Raw genomic sequence first — 24,690 nt, 5'->3', positions numbered from 1 at the left:
TATTTTTAGTTTTCGTTTTATGTCCAAAGAAGACATACAAGAGGAATTTGTAGAGTAAAATTTAACTTTAGAGTGCTTTATAATATAATTCTCATTTCTGTAATTTTATCTAATTTTAAATCATAGAATCATTTAGTTTGGAAGAGACCTTGAAGATCATTGAGTCCAACTATTAACCTAACACTGCCAGGTTCCTGCTAAACTATGTCCCTAAGCACCACATCTACATGTCTTTTAAAGATCTCCAGGGCTGGTGACTCAACCACTTCCCTGGGCAGCCTGTTCCAATACTTGACAACCCTTTTTGTGAAGACATTTTTCTTAGTATCCAATCTAAACCTCACTTTGCACAACTTGAGGCCATTTCCTCTTGTCCTATCACCTGCTACTTGGGAAAAGAGACTTGACACCCACCTTGCTGCAACCTCCTTTGAGGTAGTTGTAGAGAGTGACAAGGTCTCCCCCTAAGCCACCTTTTGTCCAGGCTAAACAACCCCAGTTCCCTCAGCTGCTCCTCATAAGACTTGTGCTCCAGACCTTCACCAGCTTCGTTGGCCTTGTTTGAACACACTATAACACCTCGATGTCTTTCTTGTAGTAAGGGGCCCTAAACTGAACACTGAGATGCGACCTCACCAGTGCCGAGTACAGGGGAACAGTCACTTCCCTAATCCTGCTGGCCACACTATTTCTGATGCAAGCCAGGATGCTCTTGGCGTCTTTGGCCATATTCACCCAGCTATATCGACCAACGCTGCCAGGTCCTTTTCTGTCCGTCAGCTTTCCAGCCACTCTTCCCCAAGCCTGTAGCATTGCATGGGGTTGTGGTGACCCAAATGCAGGACCTGACACTTGGCTGTGTTGAACCTCATACAATTGGCCTCGGCCCATCCATCCAGCCTGTCCAGATCCCTCTGTCGACCCTTCCTACCCTCAAGCAGATCAACACTCCCGCCCAACTTGGTGTCATCTGCAAACTTACTGAGGGTGCACTCGATCCTCTTGTCCAGATCGTTGATAGAGATATTAATACTGAACCCTTGGGAACACCACTCGTGACCAGCTGCCAACTGGATTTAAGTCCATTCACCACAACTCCTTGGGCCTGGCCATCCAGCCAGTTTTTTACCCAGCAAAGCTTATGCCCATCCAAGCCATGAGCAGCCAGTTTCTCCAGGACAATGCTGTGAGAAATGGTGTCAAAGGCTGTACTAATGTCCAAGTAGACAACATGCACAGCTTTTCCCTCATCCACTAAGTGGGTCACCTTGTCATCGAAGGAGATCAGGTTAGTCAAGCAGGACCTGCCTTTCCAAAACCCATGCTGACTGAGCCTGATCACCTGGTTGTCCTGTACATGCCTCGCGATGGCACTCAAGATGATCTGCTCCATAACCTTCCCCGGCACCAAAGTCAGACTCACAGGCCTGTAGTTCCCTGGATCCTCCTTCCAGTCTGTCTTTTAGGTAGGTGCCACATTTGCTAACTTCCAATCAACTGGGACCTCCCCCATTAGCCATAGACTGCTGATAAAAGATAGAAGGTGGCTTGATGAGCACTTCTGCCAGCCCCCTCAGTACCCTTGGGTGGATCTCATCTGACCCCATAGACTTGTGTGTGTCTGATGAAAGAGACTGAAGTGCAAAAGCTGATTCTGTAAAAAGAAGTGGAAAAATGCCACCATAAGCATAAAATTAATTAAAATGTGGGAATTTAAGTGGAGTTGCTATCGAGGAAAGTCATGCTTTAAAGTAGTCTGTTTAAAGGGAATTATGACATTCTGCAGGTTGTTTTTGGCTGACTGGTGCATTTTAGCCCTTCATAGAATCTCAGTAATCATCTGGAAATGCCCTTTGAGTCTGGCGGATTTCTGCCTAGAAATAAAATTGATAAATGCTAATAAAACTATTAAGCCTTCTGTACATGAATGTCAGTATGCAGCAGTCACCTGTCACGAGTGTTGTAGCACAGAGTAAATGGTGTAGCTGTTGCCTGTTTTGGCAGGTTTCCAAAAAGAGGACCTTTTAACAGTAGACACTTGGCTTTTAAGTTCAGATTTCTGCAGCCATTTATAATTATTTCACATGTTAAAATATGCAGTATAAAAGTATAAAGCCCTGTAATAGCATTAAGTAAAATACTTCCTACCACAAAGTTTAAAATTCACTGTCCAAGTGAAATTTAAGTAGATTTTCAATTAGCTTTCCAACCAAACATCACAGGAAGAAAGACGTGAGGCTAAGAGTGTGGTTGACTTTCAGCCACCTCATTATTAGCTTAAAACATCTGAAGGCTCTCCATCAGGGAGTTATCCTGTCCAGGTTAGTTGTCTTTCTGTGAACTACAGGATCTCAGAGAGCCCTTTGTTCAGCCACCAGCCTGTTCTCAGCTTTATACCAAGGAGTACGTTGTTTTTTCCCTTGCGATGGGTTTCCCTGCCATAGGCTGTGCAGACCTTCGCTCCCGTGGAATGAGCTCTTGCTTGTAAGTGCAGAGGGGAGTTGGATGGGCAGAGGACATCGTTTGTGCTGAGCACTGATTAACAGGTGTTCATTTCCTGTGCTAGCCCTGGAAAAGCTGCCTGAGATCCCAGATTATGAAGTGGGAAAACTCACTGTATCTCAATGCGCAATGGCTTAAGCTCTAGACTTAAACTCTATGCTTGTGGCTGTATGAAGCAGTAGAGATTCGTTTTCAAATTGACTAGCATTGAGAGCTTACATAAAATTAAAAAAAAAAAAAAAGCACATAAAATAGTGGATAATTAAAAAAAAAAAAGACATTTTTATCTCCAATGCCTCTCTGTGTAATTACAAAGCAGTTCTTACTACAGTGAATGTTACTGAACACGTATCTCCTTTTTTGAAGTCTAGTAGTAGGATAATACCGGCTGAACTTGGGAGCTTTAGTATTTTTCATTTTATTCAAGCCATCTCCACTGACAGTAGAGTCATTATCATACAAGTTCCAAAGAGTTACAGCTGAAGTATGCATTAAAATGACTCCCTGCAGAGCACAGATCCAGAGAGCTCCCTGTTAATGCTCTGACTCTTTCAAAATCTCTGGTGTATTTTTACTGATCTTCCTACAAGGAAGAGTAACAAAATCAGTTCTCAGTTGAAATACCCTTATAGTTTAGAAAAAGACAGTCAGTAACAGACTAATAGGTACTTTAGCCTTAGAGCTGAATCATGAAGCCTAATATTTAAAGGAACGTGTCATGCAAATAATTCTTTATGGTATTCCCCTTTGGTTTATTACATATTGGTCTGAACTCACTTGCTTAAGGGAGTGCAAAAGTTTAAGAACAGGTCTTTTCTCATTTAAACAACCAGCAAAAAATAGTGGTAAAATAGATTGTATCTGTAAATGGTAGTAGTAACTATTCTCAAAATGCTCTGCAGCTACTCTATACGAGCAAATCAGCTTTGAAGTAGTTGCACGTTGTCCGTCTTTCATGGTTAAGGAAGCTAAAGTATTAGGTGTGTCTGGTGGTTTAAACTAAATTTACTTAGTATATGAAGTAGGTGGAATTATACCTTTGTTATGTTGCTTCTACCTTAATCAAAGGATTTATCTTTGTCTAGAAAGCAGTCTTACAGAATTACAAATCCAGTGTTAGAAATATTGAGTGTGTAAATACTTATTATAAATACAAAAATATAAATACATTGGAATGGGGTTATTTGTATCTCATCTTCTTTCCAAGTGATTTCTTGCCTTCTGCTTGGCAGAGATACTTCTTTCAGGGTTGTTCCCATGTGCATATCAGGCACAAGACAAAATAAGATACCACGTATTACAGGATTGCTGCTGACAGGATACTTTCTAAGAGGATGTACAGGTGGTATCAGGTGCTTAGCTCCCCACCTCACTCCTCTGTCCTGATCCTCTGACTGCGTTCCCTTTCGGTGTCAAATAGCTAGTTACCTGCAAGAGGAGACTCGAGCATGGTTAACTGGTGTCTCATTCAAGGACCCACCTCAGACTACCAGGAGACCAGAAGTACTCTGAAATAGCAGCTCTGAAATGCCTGTCCTGTGGAGCCCAGGTCCTCAGCACCGACTCTTTCCTCCTGCAGACCTGCTTCCATTTCACAGCGCCCCTTGGTAACCCAGGCAAAGCTGTTAACTCAACCGGGGCCACAGCAAGTGTATCCCTATTATCCCTATTGACAAATCCTCCAACATGACCCTAGCAGGACTCGTGCCTCCAGCTTCCCTCCCTGGCACCCCTGTTCTGTGCACAGCCTGTGTCATTCAAAGCTGTGCCCACTCTTCTTTTTAGCAGTCTTTGGATGTGATAAGTAATGCAAGAAAATGTATGTGATGAAAGTCTAGATGGCCTCTACTCCTAGAAGGCTGTGAGAAGCTGTGTGTGCTCGCAGGAGACCTTTCTTCTCACGAGCAGTAAAATGTGTGTTTGGGGAGCAAGGGTGAGAGGAAGTTGATCAATAATGTCACTGAAAATTCCTTTTACATGATGGGAACATTATTTATCACAGCTGCTTGTTTACTAGCACCATTTGTTATGCTCTAATGCATTTTCAAGCATGCCCGCATCCTTCTTGGTTGACAATGTCACTTAAGAAATATGCCTCGTAAAACCTATTAATTGAAATTTATAGTGCCGATCACTGCAAGGCTTACGTGAGCTCGGCTGGCTAAGGCCCATCTAGTATTTCAAGCACAGTAGAGGAGAAATGTCATGTAAAAGGACATTAACTGTTAAAAAATAGTTGTGTTATGATGGACTATTTAGGAAAAATGCAGAATCTTGAACTAAATATTGACTGGTTTATCCGTCTTGAAAATAGCCCGAGTCTGGCTGCTCTACACGGATACGTTATCCACACTCAAATCTGCATCACGTTACCTTCCCATTTTGCATTTTAAAATGCAGGACAGTATAAGAATCTTTCCAAACATGAAAAGCCCTGACATATTGCCCTGACTTAATAACTTGTGTACGTCAACATTCGTTTGCTCAAGCCACATTCTACGTATGTATAATTGTATCCACTGATACAGCTGTGGTTTCATACTGAAACAAGTTGACAGACAGCTTGTGCTGATGCTGTGGAATTGTACAACGTGTTGGCAGTGAATCTGAGCAAACTGAGGTATTACAAAGAGGCTGCATCCACAACATTTTGACCATGACTGATGAAGGTGTAATTTGTTTTAATTTTCATATGGTAAATTAAAATAGGAAGAATTCAATTCTATGCACTAAAATGAAGATGGTAAAGTCCATGCAGCTTCCACAGATACTTGACAGTGAATCTATTACAACCTAATTTCTTTCGTTTGGTAATTTTAAATGCTTAAATATCGGGAGTGGGAAGTTGTATCTGTGGTATCAACACAGCATACTTGTATTCTGATCTTGGCTTTGATACCAGTGTGCTAGACTTAGGCTTTTAGTCTGGCAGGTGAGTTTGGTTTCCTAGGTCTTGGATGCCTCAAACTAGGTAACATACTGAGAGTTTGTTAAGTTATTTAGTGATCAGTTGCAAATATTTGGAGTTCAGTTACCCTCCACATCACCTACACTGCCTTTCAGTAGTTTGAAAACAAGGCAGAAGGTCTTTACTTGGGTTATGAAGCAATCTTTATAAATCTATCTGAAAATAAATACAGGCTGTTTTGGGTGAATGTTAGGGGTTACTTTCATCTCTGCAACCCTGTATATGTGGGTGGCTACTGAATGGGAGAGTTGACAGACATAATTACTCAGAAATGCCTGAAAAACAGGATTCTGTCGGGTCTAGTAGGGAAAAAAAAGAGGACGAAATGTTAAACTATCAAATAGAAGAGTATTTGCAATAGTAGTCCATTAAGGAAATGCTTACGTCTGCCTGATGGTGCACTGATGTTATACCCCATGGTTGCAGGCCAACAGATGACAGCAATCAGCCACCAGGAAGAGGAGTTCTGTCCATGCATGGTCTCACTTATGGAGTCATTCGAGTGGACTCTGAGGAAAAGCTTTCCGTTCTGACTGTCCAGGATGTTGGTTTAGTGATGCCAGGAGGTAAGGGACTTTCTTTGAAACTTAGTCTAATTAAGTATTTAGCTGTAGCAAGTCATAGGTGGGCGTACTTTGCTGTCAGACAACGAGCTTTGGGATTAGAACGTGTGTACTTGAAAACATTTTAGTCCAAAAGCGTTGCCTTGTAAACCTTCATGGTTTGGAAATCCCAAGGTTTCTTCTCTCTGTTAACCTCAGTGGCTGTCTCTACTTGCGTTAGTGGCGTGTTTTAAACAGCCTGCCACCACATTAGAATATCCATTCCTTAACTGTGAGATACTGGTAGAGAAAAGAGAGAAGTTGGAGTACAGTGTTTGGAGGCTATAAATATCTATAAGCCTGACCCAGATGAAACTCGGTAGTGAAAGTTTTCATAACCTATGCTAAGGATCAACAAAATTGCAATCTGAAGGCTTGTGGAATGTTTTTCCGAAGATCTTGCGCTATCACCCAGTTATTAGAAAGAGGAGGTATGACCAAACAGTTCACGTTGATAAATTCAGACTGAAGCCAGTGCTTCTAAAGACGCAGATAAGATTTTTCATAAGAGCTAGATTTTAAATGAGATGTTATAGGGACTAGAAAAGGATAATACTGTAGTTTTCCGTAAGAGAATGTCTGTTGTGCACCAAATGAATAAAACATATTGATGCATCTTACAAAATTTCAGTTGAACAACTTAAAATAACAGAAGATAAGATTGGTTGTTGTCTAACAGTTATCATACAAGATATTATTATAGATGTGCTATCTTGCATCTCATACTACACTCTGATAGTTTTAATAAAAGTACACACTCCTGTTTATCCTCAGAGTAAAAAGGAGGGAAAACAGTCGTTCAAGAGCCTTTACGCTTGTACTTAGAAGACATGCTGATGCATTTCTGATCTCTCTTTTTCATCATATCCTCCTCTCAACTGCAAAGGCTACACGTGCTGGACTCCTACTCCAGGGACTGTAGCTAAAGCAGCATACCTGATTATTATTCACATGGCTTACACATAAAATAGTTTTTCTTCCTCAGACCAGTGCTTTCTAATCCCTCCGTGTTAGCTCCTGCTGTCTCTCCAGACCTGTAAGACCGGTGAGAGGGAGTCTAAGCTCTGATAAATTCTCAGTAAAACAACTGTACTAGTCTGCTAGAATATCTTGATCTTTCATATGGTGTTATTTGCTACTTTGTGAGAGGTGGTTTTCCTGGTTGCCCGCCTCCTTGGCGGTACAATTATTATCAAGAACTCCATTAGGTTATTTCATTTTGCACTGACTGTGGCAAATCGAGTCTTCAGTATGCAAAACTGGGAACACAATCACACTTCACAGCGATGTTACAGATCAACTGAAATTTTAGAGAGCAAGGCAAATTAGGTTTTGTTATCAATGTAAAGACTGAGTTTACATAAAGATCTTTGTGTTAGTATTATTTGTAATATAAATAACATTTGATAATGTTGAGCACCTTAATGTTTGAGAAACCGATTGTTAGACATTAGAGTCTACATATAATTTATTTGTTTGTGTCAACGCCACCAAGATGTTTTTCCCACAGCATTTATATTATTCTGTAGTTCATTTTATATTATTTTTTAAAGAAGTACTTTGCTCTCCCCCTAGCCATAATGTGTTCAGTGAAGCCGGATGGAATTCCTCAGCTCTGTAAAACAGATGAAATAGGAGAACTTTGTGTATGTGCTATTGCAACAGGTACATCATATTATGGACTCTCGGGCATGACCAAAAATACTTTTGAGGTAAGCTGACAAAAAAAAATGCTATATATAAAAGCCTTCCTTTTTAACTTTTTCCATTTCAAGATAATATTTGACATAAAATATTGATAGTAATAGTATCAGAATAGCTGTAATAATCAATACTCGTGGCTTGAGATCTTAGGTACTCTAGCCAGATAATCGGCACTGAACCCCATTTCATAAAGTGCAATAGCAGATCTTTATGTGGATTTAGTTTTGGCCCTGAAGAGCTTTTACTTTCATTTTGAAGGAAGATACCAGGGGCTGAAACAATCAGACTGAACAAGTCTATGAGCTAACTACGTGCAGAATTTGATTGTTACAAACAGTAGGAAGGCTACTGGGTATCTTTAAAAAGCAGTTTCCAACATTTCCACAATGCAGCCAGCATTAAAGGCTTGCCTTTGTACAGAATCCTGACAGATGTAGTCTTCAAAAGGTATCTGAGTAGCAAAGATGCCTTTTTGTAATTAATCCTCACCTGCTTTTGTTTGAATTGCTTTTGGTGAAAGCCTTTTTGCTTTGTGGAATCTGTTTTCCAGTAGGTTTCAGCTCCAAAACAGCTGTATTGATAGCTCCGTTGTACTTGCTCACTTGTTATCATTAACTTCTGATGAGGCCGGTATGAAAGACTGAACAAATCAGAGAAATACTGAAAACATTTGAGCTGAGATTTTTGTTGAGTCCTGATCCTTTTCTCTTCTAATATTTGAGAAAAATGTATTCACATTTCCCTTAACAAGTGCTCTGACATTACCATTTTTAATAGACCAAACATGGCTAATATCTCCTGTAAAATGCAGATCTGAATGTTGTAAATGCTATACATTAAATAATTAATGGAGACTAGTGGATACAATTCTCCATCCTGCTATAAAGCCAGGAATCCTACTATGCTATTGTGATCTGAAATTTGTTGACAACTGATTACTGTACTACAAATACAGTTGGCAACACCCTGTGTGAATGATAATCCTGGATTTGACATATTTCAGGGTAGACAGATACGTTCATTTTGTAGTACCTGCTGTAATTGTAAAATCATTCATAATTCATAACTGGATCTGCTGTTTAACAGCATATTTAGACTGATTTCAACTTACTGCTAATCGTGAGCAAATAGAATTCCATTGAGTGAGCAGGACCACTCATTTTTAAAGTTACACATGTTCTTAGGAGCCCTCTCCAAGTGGGCTTCTTTTCTGTTTTGCTATGTAATTCATGTTGCAGATATTAGAGAGTCAAAAAGTTTTGTGTTCCTGAGATGAATTATGACTGAGGATGTGTAAGCATTAAATCTGTTCAATAAGAGTCACCCATGAGCATCTGGAAGCAGAATTTGACCTTTCTTTTTAGATGAGCCTTGAAGGACGCTATATAGCCATGGTCTTTCACTTAACATTGCCTTAAATGACTTGCCTTTAGACTATTTCAGTTTAAAGAAGCGATGGCAGGAAAGTGTGGTTGTGTCAGAATGCAGCTTGAAGTAGCCCATGTGCCAGAAGGATAATGCTGTGCTAGTTAGGATAGGAAAAGCAGTAGAAATCTGTCCTGTGGAAGTCACAAATGCATCTGGTGTTCAAACGTTTGGAGAAGCTCTGTATAGAGCTGTCACTTTTAGACATGCTACAGAAGGCTTTATCAACTTAATTGACCTTAGATAAAAATGTGGTCAGCTGCAAGAGTCATCAATGTACAGTACCTTAAAATAGCTTCACTTCTGGCCTGCTTATTTCTCTATAATGCACTGGAAATGAGCATGAGGTACCGAAAAGAACCTCTACTGTAATGTTTATGATTTAATCTCTCAGTAACCTATACATAGCACCTCAGGTTAGCTGCACTCTGCACAGCAGGTTTTTTTATTCAATACTTTTTGTGTTGATTTATGTATCGTTTTTAAGGTCATAAATGATTTACAGAGCCGTGGTTAGGTAAAACGTGTATGGTAAACAGAGTGGGATTGAACTTTCTGGAAGTCAGGTATTGAAAATTTCACACACTAGTCGAGGAGTTTCCTGATGCTCCCTTCATGGTCAGTGAAGAGTAAAGAGCATCACCAAGGACCTATTTACTTCATTCCAGAAGAGCCATCTGACACACCATGCCTGAAATATTTAGCAGCATGATCTCTGTGTATAGAATTGAAGACCTGTGTTTCTCTGTATTACAGGTGTTTCCTATGACCAGTTCTGGTGGCCCCATCACTGAATATCCTTTTATAAGGACTGGACTACTAGGCTTTATAGGACCAGGCGGACTTGTCTTTGTTATCGGCAAAATGGATGGCTTGATGGTTGTCAGTGGAAGAAGACATAATGCTGATGACATTGTAGCAACAGCACTGGCTGTGGAACCAATGAAATTTGTCTACAGGGGAAGGTTTGATCCTTTCTTTTCTTATATTATGTAGAAATCTTTATTTTGCTTAGATCAGGTGTAAATGACCCAAAATGCCTTCAGAAGGCAGTGCCTGCTCCGCATTGTGGTTTTCCTCCGTTGCTGTTCATAATGGTAGAACCAGGAGACAGCAGAGGGAAACCTAAGACAGTGTTGAGGCAGGCTTTAAATGCTAAGGTTTGAAACTGTGATTATTAAAATTTCCAATTGTACAGCTGGTTAATTTTGAAGGTGTTGACTCAACAGGATCCTTTCTGTCCGAGTTGAACATTTCCGATATGCCTAACACTGAAGTTCCTGAACATGACAGCAGATCCTTGTGAGACCTTCCTAGTGTGCTGAAACAGAGCAGGAGACATCTAACACTTCTGAAGAGCCTAATGGAGTAACATGCTCTCACACTTGATCTCATGGCAGACCACTCAGAAAATGTTGTTGCAATTACTTTCTTCTAAGACAGGGCCAAAGAAGGTGCTTATGCTGGCTCTTATGCAACAGTTTAACAACCGCCTCAGCGTGACCTAAATGTGTTGCTTTTCTAATCCCAAGAATCATAGAATCATAGAATGGTTAGGGTTGGAAGGGACCTTAAAGATCATCTAGTTCCAGCCCCCCTGCCATGGGCAGGGAAACCCTCCACTACACCAGGTTGCCCAAAGCCTCATCCAACCTGTCCTTGAACACTTCCAGGGATGGGGCATCCACAACTTCTCTGGGCAACCTGTTCTCCAGTTCTGCTGTGACACTAGGCCTGCATTTACATGATTCTAGAACAAAGCTACCTATTTCTCCTCCAGAAGTTATCCAAAACTGTTGTTGTTGCGTTTCCCCCATAAATAAAATACTAATGGATGCACTGGTTGTCTGAGTAATAAATAACAAAATCATAGTTATGGACGGTTAACTTAGAAGACAGGTTTTTCCATCTGTCCTGCCACTAAATACCCTTCTACCCTTTTCTTCTATAGAATAGCCGTGTTTTCAGTGAGCGTGCTGCACGATGAAAGGATAGTTATTGTTGCTGAACAAAGGCCAGATTCCACAGAGGAAGACAGTTTTCAATGGATGAGTAGAGTTCTCCAGGTAATGCTCTTTATGTACATTTGGAAGCTGTTTTTTCCTGCTTTATATTCTTTTTATTGATCTTTCAGACCCCCAAGGTAACTGACATTTGTCTTTGAGTAATTGCACTCCACCTTCAGTTGCACTTGCACCTAATGAACACAAAATTAGATTCTTCTGAGTGGCAGTTCCTATTTAGGCCACACTGTCGTGGGTTAGGCCGATCCGGCAACTAAACTCCATGCATCTCTCCCACTCCAGTAAAGTGGATAGGAGAAAAATATAATAAAAGAGCTGAGGGTCGAGACAAGAACAGAGCAGCACCCACCAACCATGGTCCCGGGCAGAAGAGGCTCAGTTTCCTTTAAGCAAAACAGTTTATTAACAGCTACCTAAAAAGATAAAAGCAAACAAAACGATTGCTTGAGAGGATAACAAGAAAACAAGGCCAAATCTTAAAAAAACAACACCACTTCCCCCCTTTGCCTTTTCTTCCCGGCTCTACCTCCTCCCCACAGCGGCGCAGGGGGGCAGGGACTGGGGGAGTGCAGGTCAGTTCATTCCATGTTGTTACTGCCGCTTCTCTTAAAGGAGAAGGAGTCCTTACACCATTGTCCCTTGCTCCAGTGGATCCCCTACTCACGGGGAAAGCGTGAGTCCTACCCGCAGGAGGCAAATCCTTACCCCATTGGATTGCTCCAGGTGCGGGCTTTACCACAGTCTCGGATTCTTAGGGAGTTGTTGCCACTCGCTCTGGCGTGGGTCGTCATATCGACCTTAAATGCGTCTCCATACAGACTTTAAATGCGTAAATGCACCTTGACTTGTGCCCATAATTCACAATAGTCTCAGGCTCAGGCATCTCCTTTAAACAAAACATCTCCCCATCGGCAGGGGTTGTCCCACAGACTCCAGATGCGTACCGTACTCAGGCTCTGGCATCTCTTCTCGACGTGGATCTTCCACGGGCTGCAAGTGGGTCTCTGCTCCCCCGAGGACTGCCTTTTGTCTGCAAGGGGCCTGTCTGCAAGGGGACTCAGCTGCGGCACACATTGTCCCATTCCATCTTCACTGACCACGTGTCTGCATGGCCATTTCTCTCAGACCTCAGTCTTTTCTGGGTGAACTCGGCCCGGTGGGCACCCTGGGAGCGGAGCTCTCCCCGAGTTCCCCAAGCGGCTCCACCACGGCCATCCTCAGCAGGTGGCACCGACCTGGCCTGGGCCACCACATGACCGGGCGCCGGGGAGCGAGGGCAGCGCCCCCCTCCCTTCTCCTCGCTCCTGGGCAAAGGCACACCTTTCCGGTTCCTTTGTCCCAACGTAAATAGGGCAATTCGCAGAGGCGCCGATTGGCTCAAGCCCCGGGGGGGATGGGTGTCCGATCTGATGGGCAGCTTCTGCCACCAGAACCTCCCCCCCACATCAAGCCATGCACACACATATACAGAGAGTGAGCCTTTTCCTAATCAAAATACTGTAAGAAAACAGGGATGAATTGAAGTAAGTGATAGCAAGGAGAGAGTATGGTTCATAAGGATATAGTCATTTCTTATTTCAAAAGGGTAATGAATGGATGTATTACATACTCTTACTGTCAAAAGCTACTAAAGTCTCCTACTAAACAGTTACGGCACTGATATGGAGTTGACCTCATCAAAAGTAGATATACATATCTGACCTAGGTCTCCAGATTTTTTTTAATCAATGGGAGAGAGTTATGTGTTTTTAGTGCACCATGTTGATAGCTAAAATAAACTAAATGAAACACAGCCTAAAAATGCATATTTCTCTCCACTGAAATGAAGGGAAGTGATTGATTAGCTCAGATGTAGGTATCTGCAGTGAGGTTATGTGCATAGAGGACACCTGTTGCAAGGAATCCCATTTCAGCTGTCTGGTGCATCATGCAAGGCACGTACCACTGTGATGAAACCCACCTTGATGGTGTTGTGGACACTCTGACCAGAAGACAGAAGCTACTGAATACTAAAAAATCCTGATCTTCTCCTTACATATAGCAGTCCAAGTTAAAGCAATATCATTACCATACTCAAAGGTTCTTCAACTCAAATATCGTCAGACAAAAAATTAGATACTTTAAAAAGCAGTTATCTTCCATCTTCTTAATCTCCATGTTAAGCCAATCCTCTTTCAAAAGCAATCGGTTTAACAGAGATGTTGTCAAATGAAGTCTGTCTGTTGCTACCTTATGAAATTATTTCAGCTCTTTGTACAGTTTGTCACCTGTTACTGCTATTTCCCTTGCTTAACTTCCTTTTTATTCTTCCTCAAGGACTCTTCTCAGCTAAATATATTGCAAACATCTTTTTTACTTTACCCAAGAGCCAAAGAAAAAGATACCACACAATTCAGAGAAGGTGTTTTTATTCTTTATTACTTTGTACTGAGTAAGAAATGGAGTCTGTCTACTGTATCCTTGAAGAAACTGAACAAGTGAGCTTTCATCCATCTCAAGACAGGTTCATGGACTCTCTAGGTTTAGAAGATGGCTACATTTCAAACAGCTAGAGGCATCTCATAGTCACAGTAGATCTAAATTGTTGCCAAGAAAAGCTAGAATTTCTGGCTTGTCCATCACACGGAAAGCCTTTGAAGCACCTAGTAGCACCGAGGACAACCTATTTCAGAAGAAAAGGCTTTTGGATTGCCTATGCTTAGATAATTTTTATCAAGTAACAAGCTCCTAAAGAAAAGATTGAAACACTGGACTTAACACTTCTGTTTTGTCAGCTGAGCATTTTTGTGACTTTTACAGAAATCGTGTCTTACACCAGTAAGACATAGCCAGTAGAATTCAGTACTGAACACTGGTCCTGTGTCAAGTTAATCCTGCCAAAAGTCAATCCTATTATTCTGAGTATGATCAAGTCACAGCAGTGTCTGAGAATGGTAGGCCATATATCAAAGTGCACATATGTGTGACTGCTTTCTTCACCTGTGTATGAACTCTGCAACTCTGGCATGTGTCACTATGTAAACAAGAAGTTTCTGATTCCACTTTAGCTGAGAGCGGAGATGGAGGACAGAAGCCAGGAACACGTGGAATGCTTTGTGCCTCCTTCCCAATCAGTTTTAATGATAGATGTCAGGAAGTGGTAACCAGTTGTATCTGAATCATCTGCTTGTGAAGAGCAACTAACAGTATCACACTTGAGTCATGACTCTCAATGACATCCATGATAACAAACTCTACCAAATAGCTGCTCATTTCTGATGATATTTGTGAGACCTGTGTGACACCCACATGTGCTGCCCCGTGGCAGCCCTGCCCTACACTACCTTCTTCGACTGTGCCTGGCTGTGTCTCTACATCTTTTCCCTAGAGTTGCACTGCATCAATTTGCAAACTTCTTTCCAGTGGGTTGCACCTTATTCTGACTCTCCCTGACCCTTCCTGCCCACAGCAGAGGACTGAAGGATGGTAGAGCTGCTGTGCGTACGGGACTGTGTTGAACTGCATCTATGAGTTTTAGGAGAGACATGATTGGGAGGGAGCGGTCGGGGTGGGTATAGAGTTTCTTGAGAGAGGTGAAGGAGGAGGGTATTCTAGTGACATTGTGAGTGAAGGTCCCAGGTGACCCAGCAGTTCAGTCAGATGGATCCTAGATATCTATTCATCTTCCAGGCTGCTGCAAACTGATCTGTCTCTTCAGGCAGGGTTGTGGTTCCTGTACCTGGCAGATTGGATGTTAGTTTTACCAGTGCCAGCACGCTGGCAGGACTGGACAGGGCTAGGCAAAGCTAGGAGATATACTGCAGAACTGGAAAGTGTCTGTCTACCCAGAGAAATTTTTCAGAATGTGATGTTTTCTTAGCTTTAACAACGTAGCAATCTTGACTCTCTGCAAGTTTTGTTATATCTAATTGTTTTCTCATTGAAACAAAGGGATAAAGATTTCAGATACTCTGTTTACTTCTGACTGGACAAAGTCATTTCAAAAACCAAGTGATCTCATCAAGAGGCATGAATGCCAGCACTATTAAAATAGGCTGGTGCTTTTCTCTCTCAAAATTTTAAGGCTCAGTTCATCAGTGCTTGTCCTTGTGAAACAGTCGTTCCCTGCTTCAGAAATGTGCCAAACTCAAAAGTGTGAAAGGTGACAATTTCATCAGGCATTGTGCTGCAGAGGTGGCTCTAAGGATACGGTTTGGAAGTCACTGGGGAATTATTATATATAATGATATCATGCCATCCCAGCTGGATATTGCTTTCTATTCACCAACTCTAGGAGCCACACTGTTTTACGTTTGAGTAAGAGTGGTTACTTGCCCTGTAATAGTTTTCCTTCAAGCTGATGTCAGATGAGGATCCCATGAGTTATCACTGCTTTTCAGGACCTACAAGTAACATTACGATTACATTGTGCAGGTTATGATGGTTTCCGCCAGAAATAGGAGGCATTGTGTGTTGACTGTCATATATACCTAGCTATTCCTGATCTTTCAGGTAAGGTGTCTGTAGACCAGCAGCAAGATCTTCCAGTACTATTGTGAGATCTACCACTACTAAAACTGCAATGTTTGTAAAATGAGTAACTACTTTATTACACTTTCTTACAAGATTTCACAATAAAATCAGTAAAAAATGAAGCAAACAGAAGCCAAAAGCAAAGCTTTACTTAGAGTCTCTGTAGAAATAATCAGTAATTTATTGGTCTACATTTAAGTACGTGACTATAAATCATTATTTGATTCTCCGAATATAGATTTTATCTTCAAGGCAACAGATGTGTGTGTTCACTTTTCTCACAGTTAAAAATTAAAATGCAAGTTAGGTAAATTATATTTTTGAACACTTAACTACTCATTAGAGATGCTGTCTGTAATTTGTTCCTCCTGTATGGATGTCTGAAGTTATTTTTCTAACTCACTCGCTTGCTGCAATGTAAGGAAAATAACTAGTTAAAATGCATATGGAATTAAAATCTAAGTGCATGGATATTCATGTTTACCTAAGTAAATTACATAGATACTGTACATTATAGATTTCTTGAAAGTGATGCAGTTTACTCCACTTGTCAGACAATGAACATGGTTACTATATGTCGTGATTTAACCCGACCAGCAATTAAACGCCATGCAACTGCTTGCTCACCCTCCCTCACCCCTGTGGAGTTGGGAAAGAGAATTAAAGAGGAAAAGGGAAGGAGACTCATGGGTTGAGATAAGAACAATATAATAATAATAACAATAATAATATTATAATAATTTTATATACATATAAATTATATATACAAACAAATGATGCACAGTGTAATTGCTCACCAGTCAGTGACCAGCGGCTGTCCCATCCTAGCAGGGGATCTCAAGACAGATAAGTCCTGACACCGCAATCCCAGACAAAGAGAGAGAAAGAGAACTCTGAGACTCCAAGAGAGTCCCCAGCAAAAGACAGAGAACACAGCTTCCCTGTCAACCCTCATCTACATTCTGGGCAGGTCATTGCATGCTATGGAATATTCCATTGGCCAATTTTGTCCTCAATCCTAAGTCTAAATTCAAATCATAAGAGGAGTTGTGGGCCCCTTGTCCCAGCCATGCTCCCCCCCAGCCTGTTGTGCTCCTGCACACTGGCAAAACATGGGAAGCTGAAAGGTCCTTGGTGTCTCAGCACCAACTATAAGCATCAGTGTGCTATCAATATTCTTCTCATAACAAGTCCCAGACTAAATCTAGGCCACAGAGCTCTTCTAGCTACTAAAAAGAAAAACTAACTCTGTCCCAGTGGAAATTCAAAGATGCTTATTTTTAAGGTTTTCTTTCAACAGATTTTTTTTCAAGTTGATAGTTTCATAGTTTTCCCTTATATTGTTGTGATTTCCCATTTCTGCCTGACGATCTTTTACACAGTGATCATGGAGTAAAACACTTATTAGAAAAAAATTTATAATCCGTAAGCTACTTACATCAGTAGGTATATCATAGAATCATGGAGTGTTTTGGATTGGAAGGGACCTTAAAGATCATCTAGGTCCAACCTCCATGCTATGGGCAGGTACACCTTCCATTAGTTCAGGTTGCTCAAAGCCTCATCCAACCTGGCCTTCAACACTTTCAGGGATGAGGCATCCACAACTTCTCTGGGTAACCTGTTCCAGTGCCTCAACATCCTCAGAGTGAAAAATTTCTTCCTTAGATCTAATCTAAATCTCCCCTCTTTCAGTTTAAAGCCATTGCCCCTTGTCCTATCACTACACACCCTTGTAAAAAGCCCCTCTCCAGCTTTCCTGCAGGCCTCCTTTAAGTACTGGAAGGCTGCAATAAGATCACCCCGGAGCCTTCTCTTCTCCAGGCTGAACAGCCCCAACTCTTATCAGCCTGTCTTCATAGCAGAGGTGCTCCAGCCCTCGGATCATCTTCGTGGCCCTCCTCTGGACTCACTTCAGCAGTTCCATGTCCTTCTTGTGTTGTGGACTCCAGAGCTGAATGCAGTATTCCAGGTGAGGTCTCACGAGAGCAGAGTAGAGGGGCAGAATCCCCTCTCTCGACCTGCTGGCCACCCTTCTTTTGGTGCAGCCCAGGACATGGTTGGCTTTCTGGGCTGCCAGCGCACATTGCTGGCTCATGTTGAGCTTCTCATCCACCAGCACTCCCAAGTCCTTTTCCTCAGGGCTGCGCTCAATCCCTTCTCCACCCAGCCTGTACTTGTGCTTGGCATTGCCCCGACCCACGTGCAGGACCTTGCACTTGGCGTTGTTGAACTTCATGAAGTTCTCATAGGCCCACCTCTCCAGCCTGTCAAGGTCCCTCTGGATGGCATGTCTTCCATCCAGTGTGTTGACCACATATGTTGAGATACATGCAGTACGTGCAGCCTTTGAAATTTTTCTTTGCTCTGCATGATGAACTGGATGTTAAGTTGATAGGAATCCTTTGAATTTTAATTCTGAAAAGTGTAGCAATTGAAATCAGTTTCACGTGAGTTGCCAGCCCATCTTAGTAATAAATCTCCAGGGTATGTGCTACTAATATGTGCCTGAGGGATGCCTAGGTAGCATGTCTTAATAGATTTCTATGTACTTATCACCACGTTTTTGTTTGCTTTTTTATCTTCTGGATTGAATGTAATAACGTCAGTGTTACATTTCTGTCCACCTGTTCCCACTGAAAAGAACCTCCTTATCACTGACGTTGCTGAAGTGTCTTTCCACTGCCAGTTAATTATTAGGGTTATTTTATGCAGTCATTCAGAACAACATGTGCTTATTAGAATGATGAAAAATTACCCTTTCATTAACATCGACTTCCTGCTTTTTTTTAGGCTATTGACAGTATTCATCAAGTGGGAGTCTACTGCTTAGCACTCGTACCAGCAAACACGCTTCCCAAAACGCCGCTGGGAGGAATACACCTGTCAGAAACCAAACAGCTCTTCTTGGAAGGATCGCTGCATCCCTGTAACGTGCTGATGTGTCCCCACACATGTGTAACAAACCTGCCTAAACCAAGGCAAAAACAACCAGGTAAGATGAGCGAAAGCAAAGGGACCATGACTTAATGCTGTGTGTTCTTGCTACTGTAATGGAGCAAAATCAAGCAACTGTTAATGCAGGTGAGAATCACCTCGATCAGCTGTTCCTGTTACATATTCCAGGTGTGGTAAGGACGTCATTGGTTTGGCAGAAGCTAGAAGTACTTTCACAAAGAATGCAAGGAAAAATGCTCCAGAAACCTAGGTTCAGTAAAGTTGAGGATGTTTCACTCTAAAAGGCACCACTAAGACCACACCTGGAGTTCTTTGTAAATTCCTGGCCGGTCATGTTTCAAGAGGATGGACTGAAACCAAAACAGAAAAATAAAATCTTGGTTTATTTGAAGGTTAAGTTATTAAAATAGAAAGAGAGAGGAATAGGAGTGTTGACAGTAAATGACAGTAAATAACATTGTTGCAAGAAGAACAAATACTTAAAAACTGGTCATGAATAAATTAAACTCAAGAATGAGGATAAAGGGTTTTACCTGAGTAGGGAGGTTCCGCGTTATTCTTGCATCAGGTATATTTGAGGGAAAACCCTAACTATTTTTAAGATGATTATTCAGAAGTTCTGCCACACTTTATAAAAAATATTGCATGAAACAATACAGCAAGGCACTGACCCAAATGACTGAGAAAGCCCTTGTAGCCTGCTGTAGTCCAGTTGCTGGTTACTCATGCCCAATGAACAAGAACCTTTTTAGCAAATTTTTTACTTTGGATCCAATTGCATATTTTAGTACTCAGATTAATTTCAAGGATTTCTGGATCTGTAGCCTCAGGCGTAAGACCTGAATTCAGCTATGTTAGACTAAGTGTTGGTTATTTTCCACTTTGAAAACCAGCTTGAAATACAAAATGGTTTTACCCTCTGGATCTTGAATGTGGGGACTATCCATCATGAATTCAGTGCAAGCTTACCAAAACCATCAGCTTATTTCTTTATTTAAAACCTTCGGACAAACGTTTCAGAAATCAAAGCCTAATCTCATTTTGTGGATACTGGGACTGTCAGAGGCCAACAGTGACTTCCACTAGTTTAACAAAAGCAATGAAGGCTTTAACTGCAGCGCTTGCTTTGGTATTTTCTTGTTGCTGCTTTGCAAAGTAATCACTGAATTGGGATTAATGCTATGGAGAAACTTACAGATACATAATGTATACGTTGTATATCAGTATGGTAAAAGCAATGCCAGGAATGCAGAAACAAAACTGATAGCATCACATTCTCCAATTTTGCATAGTTGTGACATACCCAGAGGATATATGGCTTTCTTCTTTTCAAAGCAGAGTAGTCTGTAGATGTTGTTTATTGTACATTACCTGGTTGCTCAGGCATCTCGAATTTTGACACTTATACCACGTACCATCACTGAGACAAACCTTGGACATCATAGACTAGAAGTAAAGCCTGATATCAATTGCAGTTCATCAGTAATCCATGCTGGAGGAGCAGAAAACAAATGGTAACGTAAGTGTATTTTTCCCTAAAGGCAGCAACAAAACATCAGTGAAATCCACCTCATGGAGGAGTGTTAGCCTTGGCATCTTCCTTTCTTCTAAAGTTAAATTATTTTTCTTCAGTCTCTACCTTGTGCTAAAGGACTAGCATATATTTTCTCATATGCATCATCTGCCTTCCTAGTCCTTGTCACTTCATGTCTGTAGCATTACAGAATTGCTAATACAGATGCAACCTAAACCAGGGAACAGAGGAGAGAAACAGGAACATTGTCCCTGAAGCTCATATACATCTCATACTTCAATGGACATGCCTAATTTGGGAGCTGAATTTTCCAAAGATTCCCAATATCAAGGCAGATGGGATGTGTCTCTGGCTGTAGAGAGCCCATGCTAAATGGACTCTTCAGTAAGGTGTGTTTAGAGAGGATGAATCCACACCTACATATCTTTCAGCTACTTCTAGTCCATCAACCAAAGATTGTAACAACAGAGATGCGCTCAAGTTTGGTGTGGTAGGTAGCAATGAGGAAAACATCACGTAATGCAAAAGAAATATGAAGAATTATCATCCACAAGAAAAGGATTTGTATTGCACTTAGCACATTTCTGATTTATTCCAGAAATTGGCCCTGCCTCCGTGATGGTGGGGAACTTGGTCTCTGGAAAAAGAATTGCACAGGCCAGTGGTAGAGATTTGGGGCAAATAGAAGATAATGACCAAGCCAGAAAGGTAAGCTAAACTTTTATGATATGGCTTGTATTTAGGTAGTTAGCATCAGGACACTTAGCAGTACATAGAAAGTGTTGTTATTATTATTGCAGAATTTGTTGATTGTTTTTTCTCATTCACGCTAAAATATTTCAGAACCCTCTTTACAGATAAATATTTTAAAAGTGAGAGGGGGTCACTGCGTCTCATCTCTATGGGTTTTTTATTATAAGTGTACGTGGGACAACAGAACAAACATGGTGGAAAGCATTAATGGGGCTTCTGTCAGAAATCACCCTCTGTTGCATCTTTTTCACTAGTTCAAGTGGAGTCCAGGGAATTCTGTTTGCATATATGGTCCTGACCTTATTTGTTGTTATTTTGATCCCATATAAATTAACTTGAAATTCAGATCAGTTGGGAGCTTATGTGAGTAATTAAATTACTAAGTTCTGTGCTATATAAATATTTTTATAGTAAGAAAAAGAGAGGAAGCTAAAGAATTAAAACTATGCTTGAATTTAGAGAGATCGGTAGGAACTGGTTTATTGCTTTGAAAGTATATGTAGTAAGAGATCATAATCCCAGCAGCGGCTTCCCTTCCAGAGAGGCTGCTGCTACCATGCAGAAGCACCTTACTATAAATACGTGTCACGACAAGAGAATTAATTCATGTTTAGTGCTTCTGAGTATTGATGTAAAATGTAGCATATAAATAAGAAAGATGTAGCTAAACTAGCAAAAATAGTTACGTGGTTTTTAAACCCAAAAATTTAGTGTCATGACTATCACTCTGCTTTATTTTAGTTCCTCTTCCTCTCAGAAGTGTTGCAGTGGAGAGCTCAGACCACTCCTGACCATGTGCTTTACACTCTACTCAACTGCAGGGTAAGAAGCTCAGACCATTACTCTGAGAGGCTGTGGTATGGAAAATGGCAAGCTGGTATTGCAACTGCACCTGCTCACGCTATGGCTGAACACGACCTTTCTGTTTCTTTTCCCATTACTACTCAGCTGTTATATTTAATGTTCACTGAGGCAGAAAAGAAAAGAGAATAATCATTGCCAGTTGTCAAAATATAGATTGTTTTTTTATCAGCAGCGCGCCTTACACATTTCTCATTTCTTTTTCCACCACATGTATGTTGTGGGTGAGCTGACACTGCAGATCTGTTTCAATACCGATCATTTCTATACCAAAGAGTAGTGTTTAATACTGCTCACCGTCCTGATTTCCAGTTTGACAAGTACAGGCTTGGCAAACCAGAGCATTTTTCCTAAATAAAACAATGATTGTTGGTTTTGAGACTGGACCTTCAGGGGGAGGTGTGAGAATGGGGAAAGGAGGTGAAGAGAAGATAAAATGTGTCCAGGATCCAACCAGGTCTGAAGAGGATAGCCTACATGAGATGCCAGCCTGGCACAGCATTTCATTGCTTATAAGAAATGAATTAATGCATGTCACATGGTACAGAATTTGGCTTTACTAGGAGTCGGTCATTATAGACTTCCTAAATGATTGTACATGACAAATCAATAATTCCCAAGACCACTGTAAAAAGTCTGATTTCAAACTATACCACCACAGTACATCTAGACACATCTGTCAAAACTGTGAAACCTGTGTAGTGTGTGAGAGTCTCCAGGAGAGGAGGGGTCTGGAATAGTTCTATTCCCCCAGGGCCACCTGGAGTAGCTGGTGTTGTCTCAGCCCATGCGTGTCCCTACTCAACTTGGACACGTTCTTAAACGTCCAGTAGTTTGTGAACCTCTGTGAAATGATGACTTACTGTGTTTACAGGATATGCTTCCCCAGCCCGTATTACAGTGCTGGTACCAAAGTTCAGTTTGAGGCTACTAATAAGTCATTAAATGATGTTTTTTAAATTCAGATTAATACCTAATATTATGTTAGCATGTGTAACTTGACGGATAAAGTGAAGTAGTAATGCAGGTGTCTGTGGCAAAGTAGAAAACTTGAGAGGCAATACTGTTTATAGATTCAGTATTACACCGTTAAAACAGTGCGTAGTTCGGTCCTGTAAGTTAGGAGCAAAGATGCCGTGAGAAAGAGACAGAGATACGTACTGTCCCATCTCCTCCACACAGGCTGTTGCTTTTGAGCTTTAAATAAAGCCAGGCTTCCCATGCTGGCAGAAGGGTTCAAACAGGAGGGAAAGACACGATGTGGAAAATGAGGATTAACAAAGTAATTTATTGTTCCATAGAAGGGAAAAATAGTTGAATTTTGAAATTCAGTTTCTCTGCTCCTTTAATACTCTCAGTGTGGAATATCTTATCATACAAAATTTGTTTGAGAGGTGTAGTGCTTTATGGAGAGATTTAATGTTTTATGGAAAGGAGTGACAGGTTTGGTGTGTTTTAGCCTAGGCTATTTTTATTGCCCATCTTGAATTTTTGTTCTGGTTTGTAACTTTTCCCTTTTTGTATTGCTAGCACATTGTCTGTACACTTTGTTCTAAAACATCCAGGCATCGTGCAGTGGATGACTAATAGAAATCCACTGAGATTGGTGTTTTCTTGTAACCCAAGCTTTTTGAGAATTTGGAATATTTCAAAATTAGCACAGTGTATTGTTTTTAGTGTGCGTCATGAAGGATTGGAACACCTTTACATTGCAGGACACCTCGTATAAAAGACCCAAAGGGAATAGTTGCCTGGTGCTTGCCAGTGATTCTTGTCCAACAACAGGATTCTCCTTCCCTGCACTTGTTATAAATACTGTCTTTCACTGGTGCGTGTGCAGCAAGTGCCAGAAGTCTGAAGCGTAAACAAGTTTTGCACAAATTTATATGATTTGCAGCAATTTGCTTTCTGTGTCAGTGGGGCCTGTGCTTCTGATGTATGTGGGGATCTAAAAGGTCCTTCTTCCTGTGACTATGCAAACAGGCCATTTCTTAAAAGAAGGAGCAAAGAGTTGAAGCACATTCCTACCGGCAGGTCTACAGTGACAAGGACACCCAGACATCAGGTCGCTTTGGCCATGTTTAGGGCTGGACAGATAGCAGCTGTCTCTAGTCCAGCATCCATAGTTACATGTGTCTCTAGAGGAAGCTTTCTTAATGAAATGATCTCCACATTGTTCAGAAGACTCATTGAAATTGCTTAAAGTGCATTTCAGTAAGTGTGGTTGCTGAAGATTGTGAAGAGGAGTGCTAAGCCCCGACTTTGCCCTTTTTACTTTCAGGTGGGTTTGTCCTCTTTGTTTACGCTGTTTGAGTTTGTTGTCATGGAAAAGGGCTGTCATGGTTTAGCCCAGCTGGCAGCTCAGCCACCAGGGAGCCACTTGCTCATTCCTCTCCCTCAGTGAGGTGGAGAGGAGAAAAATGTAAGAAAAGGCCTGAGGGTCCAAATAGGAACAGGGAGGGATCACCCACCAGCCACGGCCCCAGGCAAAACGGACTCGGGTTGGGGACAGATCAGTTTAATTTGTTGTCAGTTACTTCAGACAGGATAATAAGAAACAAAGCCAGATCTTAAAAACACCTTTAAGTTTTAAGTGAACTTAGTGTTTGTGATAGATGCCAGTACTGGAGACTGAAATCCTCTTTTTCCACAGAACAGTTACACAGGCAGAGAGGTGCAGCCCTTCCCAAACTGCCCCATCCCTTTATCTCATCCCAGACCTGGCCAGATCAGCTGTAGGCACAGTCGATCAGTCCTGCATCTTCTCTTCTGGACTCCTCTTCTGAGGTGCCAACTGTGATAGTGAATTTTGTGATACAGAGTATTTATTTTTCTAAAAGTCTGTTT

General features: G+C 41.3%; 1 protein-coding gene across 1 annotated transcript in view; it reads left to right on the top strand.

Moving 5' to 3' along the window:
* DIP2C (DIP2 acetate--CoA ligase C (putative)) overlaps nucleotides 1–24,690 on the top strand; it is a 341,989-nt gene that overhangs the window by 256,530 nt on the left and 60,769 nt on the right. Inside the window, 7 exon segments of the mRNA XM_086614512.1 lie at nucleotides 5,897–6,036; nucleotides 7,648–7,784; nucleotides 9,958–10,166; nucleotides 11,153–11,267; nucleotides 18,531–18,732; nucleotides 20,828–20,937; nucleotides 21,724–21,804. Coding sequence (XP_086470638.1) covers nucleotides 5,897–6,036; nucleotides 7,648–7,784; nucleotides 9,958–10,166; nucleotides 11,153–11,267; nucleotides 18,531–18,732; nucleotides 20,828–20,937; nucleotides 21,724–21,804 — 994 coding nt within the window.

This window comes from Tauraco erythrolophus, chromosome 7 (genome assembly GCF_009769465.1).
Source record: "Tauraco erythrolophus isolate bTauEry1 chromosome 7, bTauEry1.pri, whole genome shotgun sequence".
NCBI lineage: Eukaryota > Metazoa > Chordata > Aves > Musophagiformes > Musophagidae > Tauraco > Tauraco erythrolophus.
The sequence above is the reverse complement of the archived record's forward strand: the minus strand, read 5'-3'. Positions and strand labels throughout refer to the sequence as shown.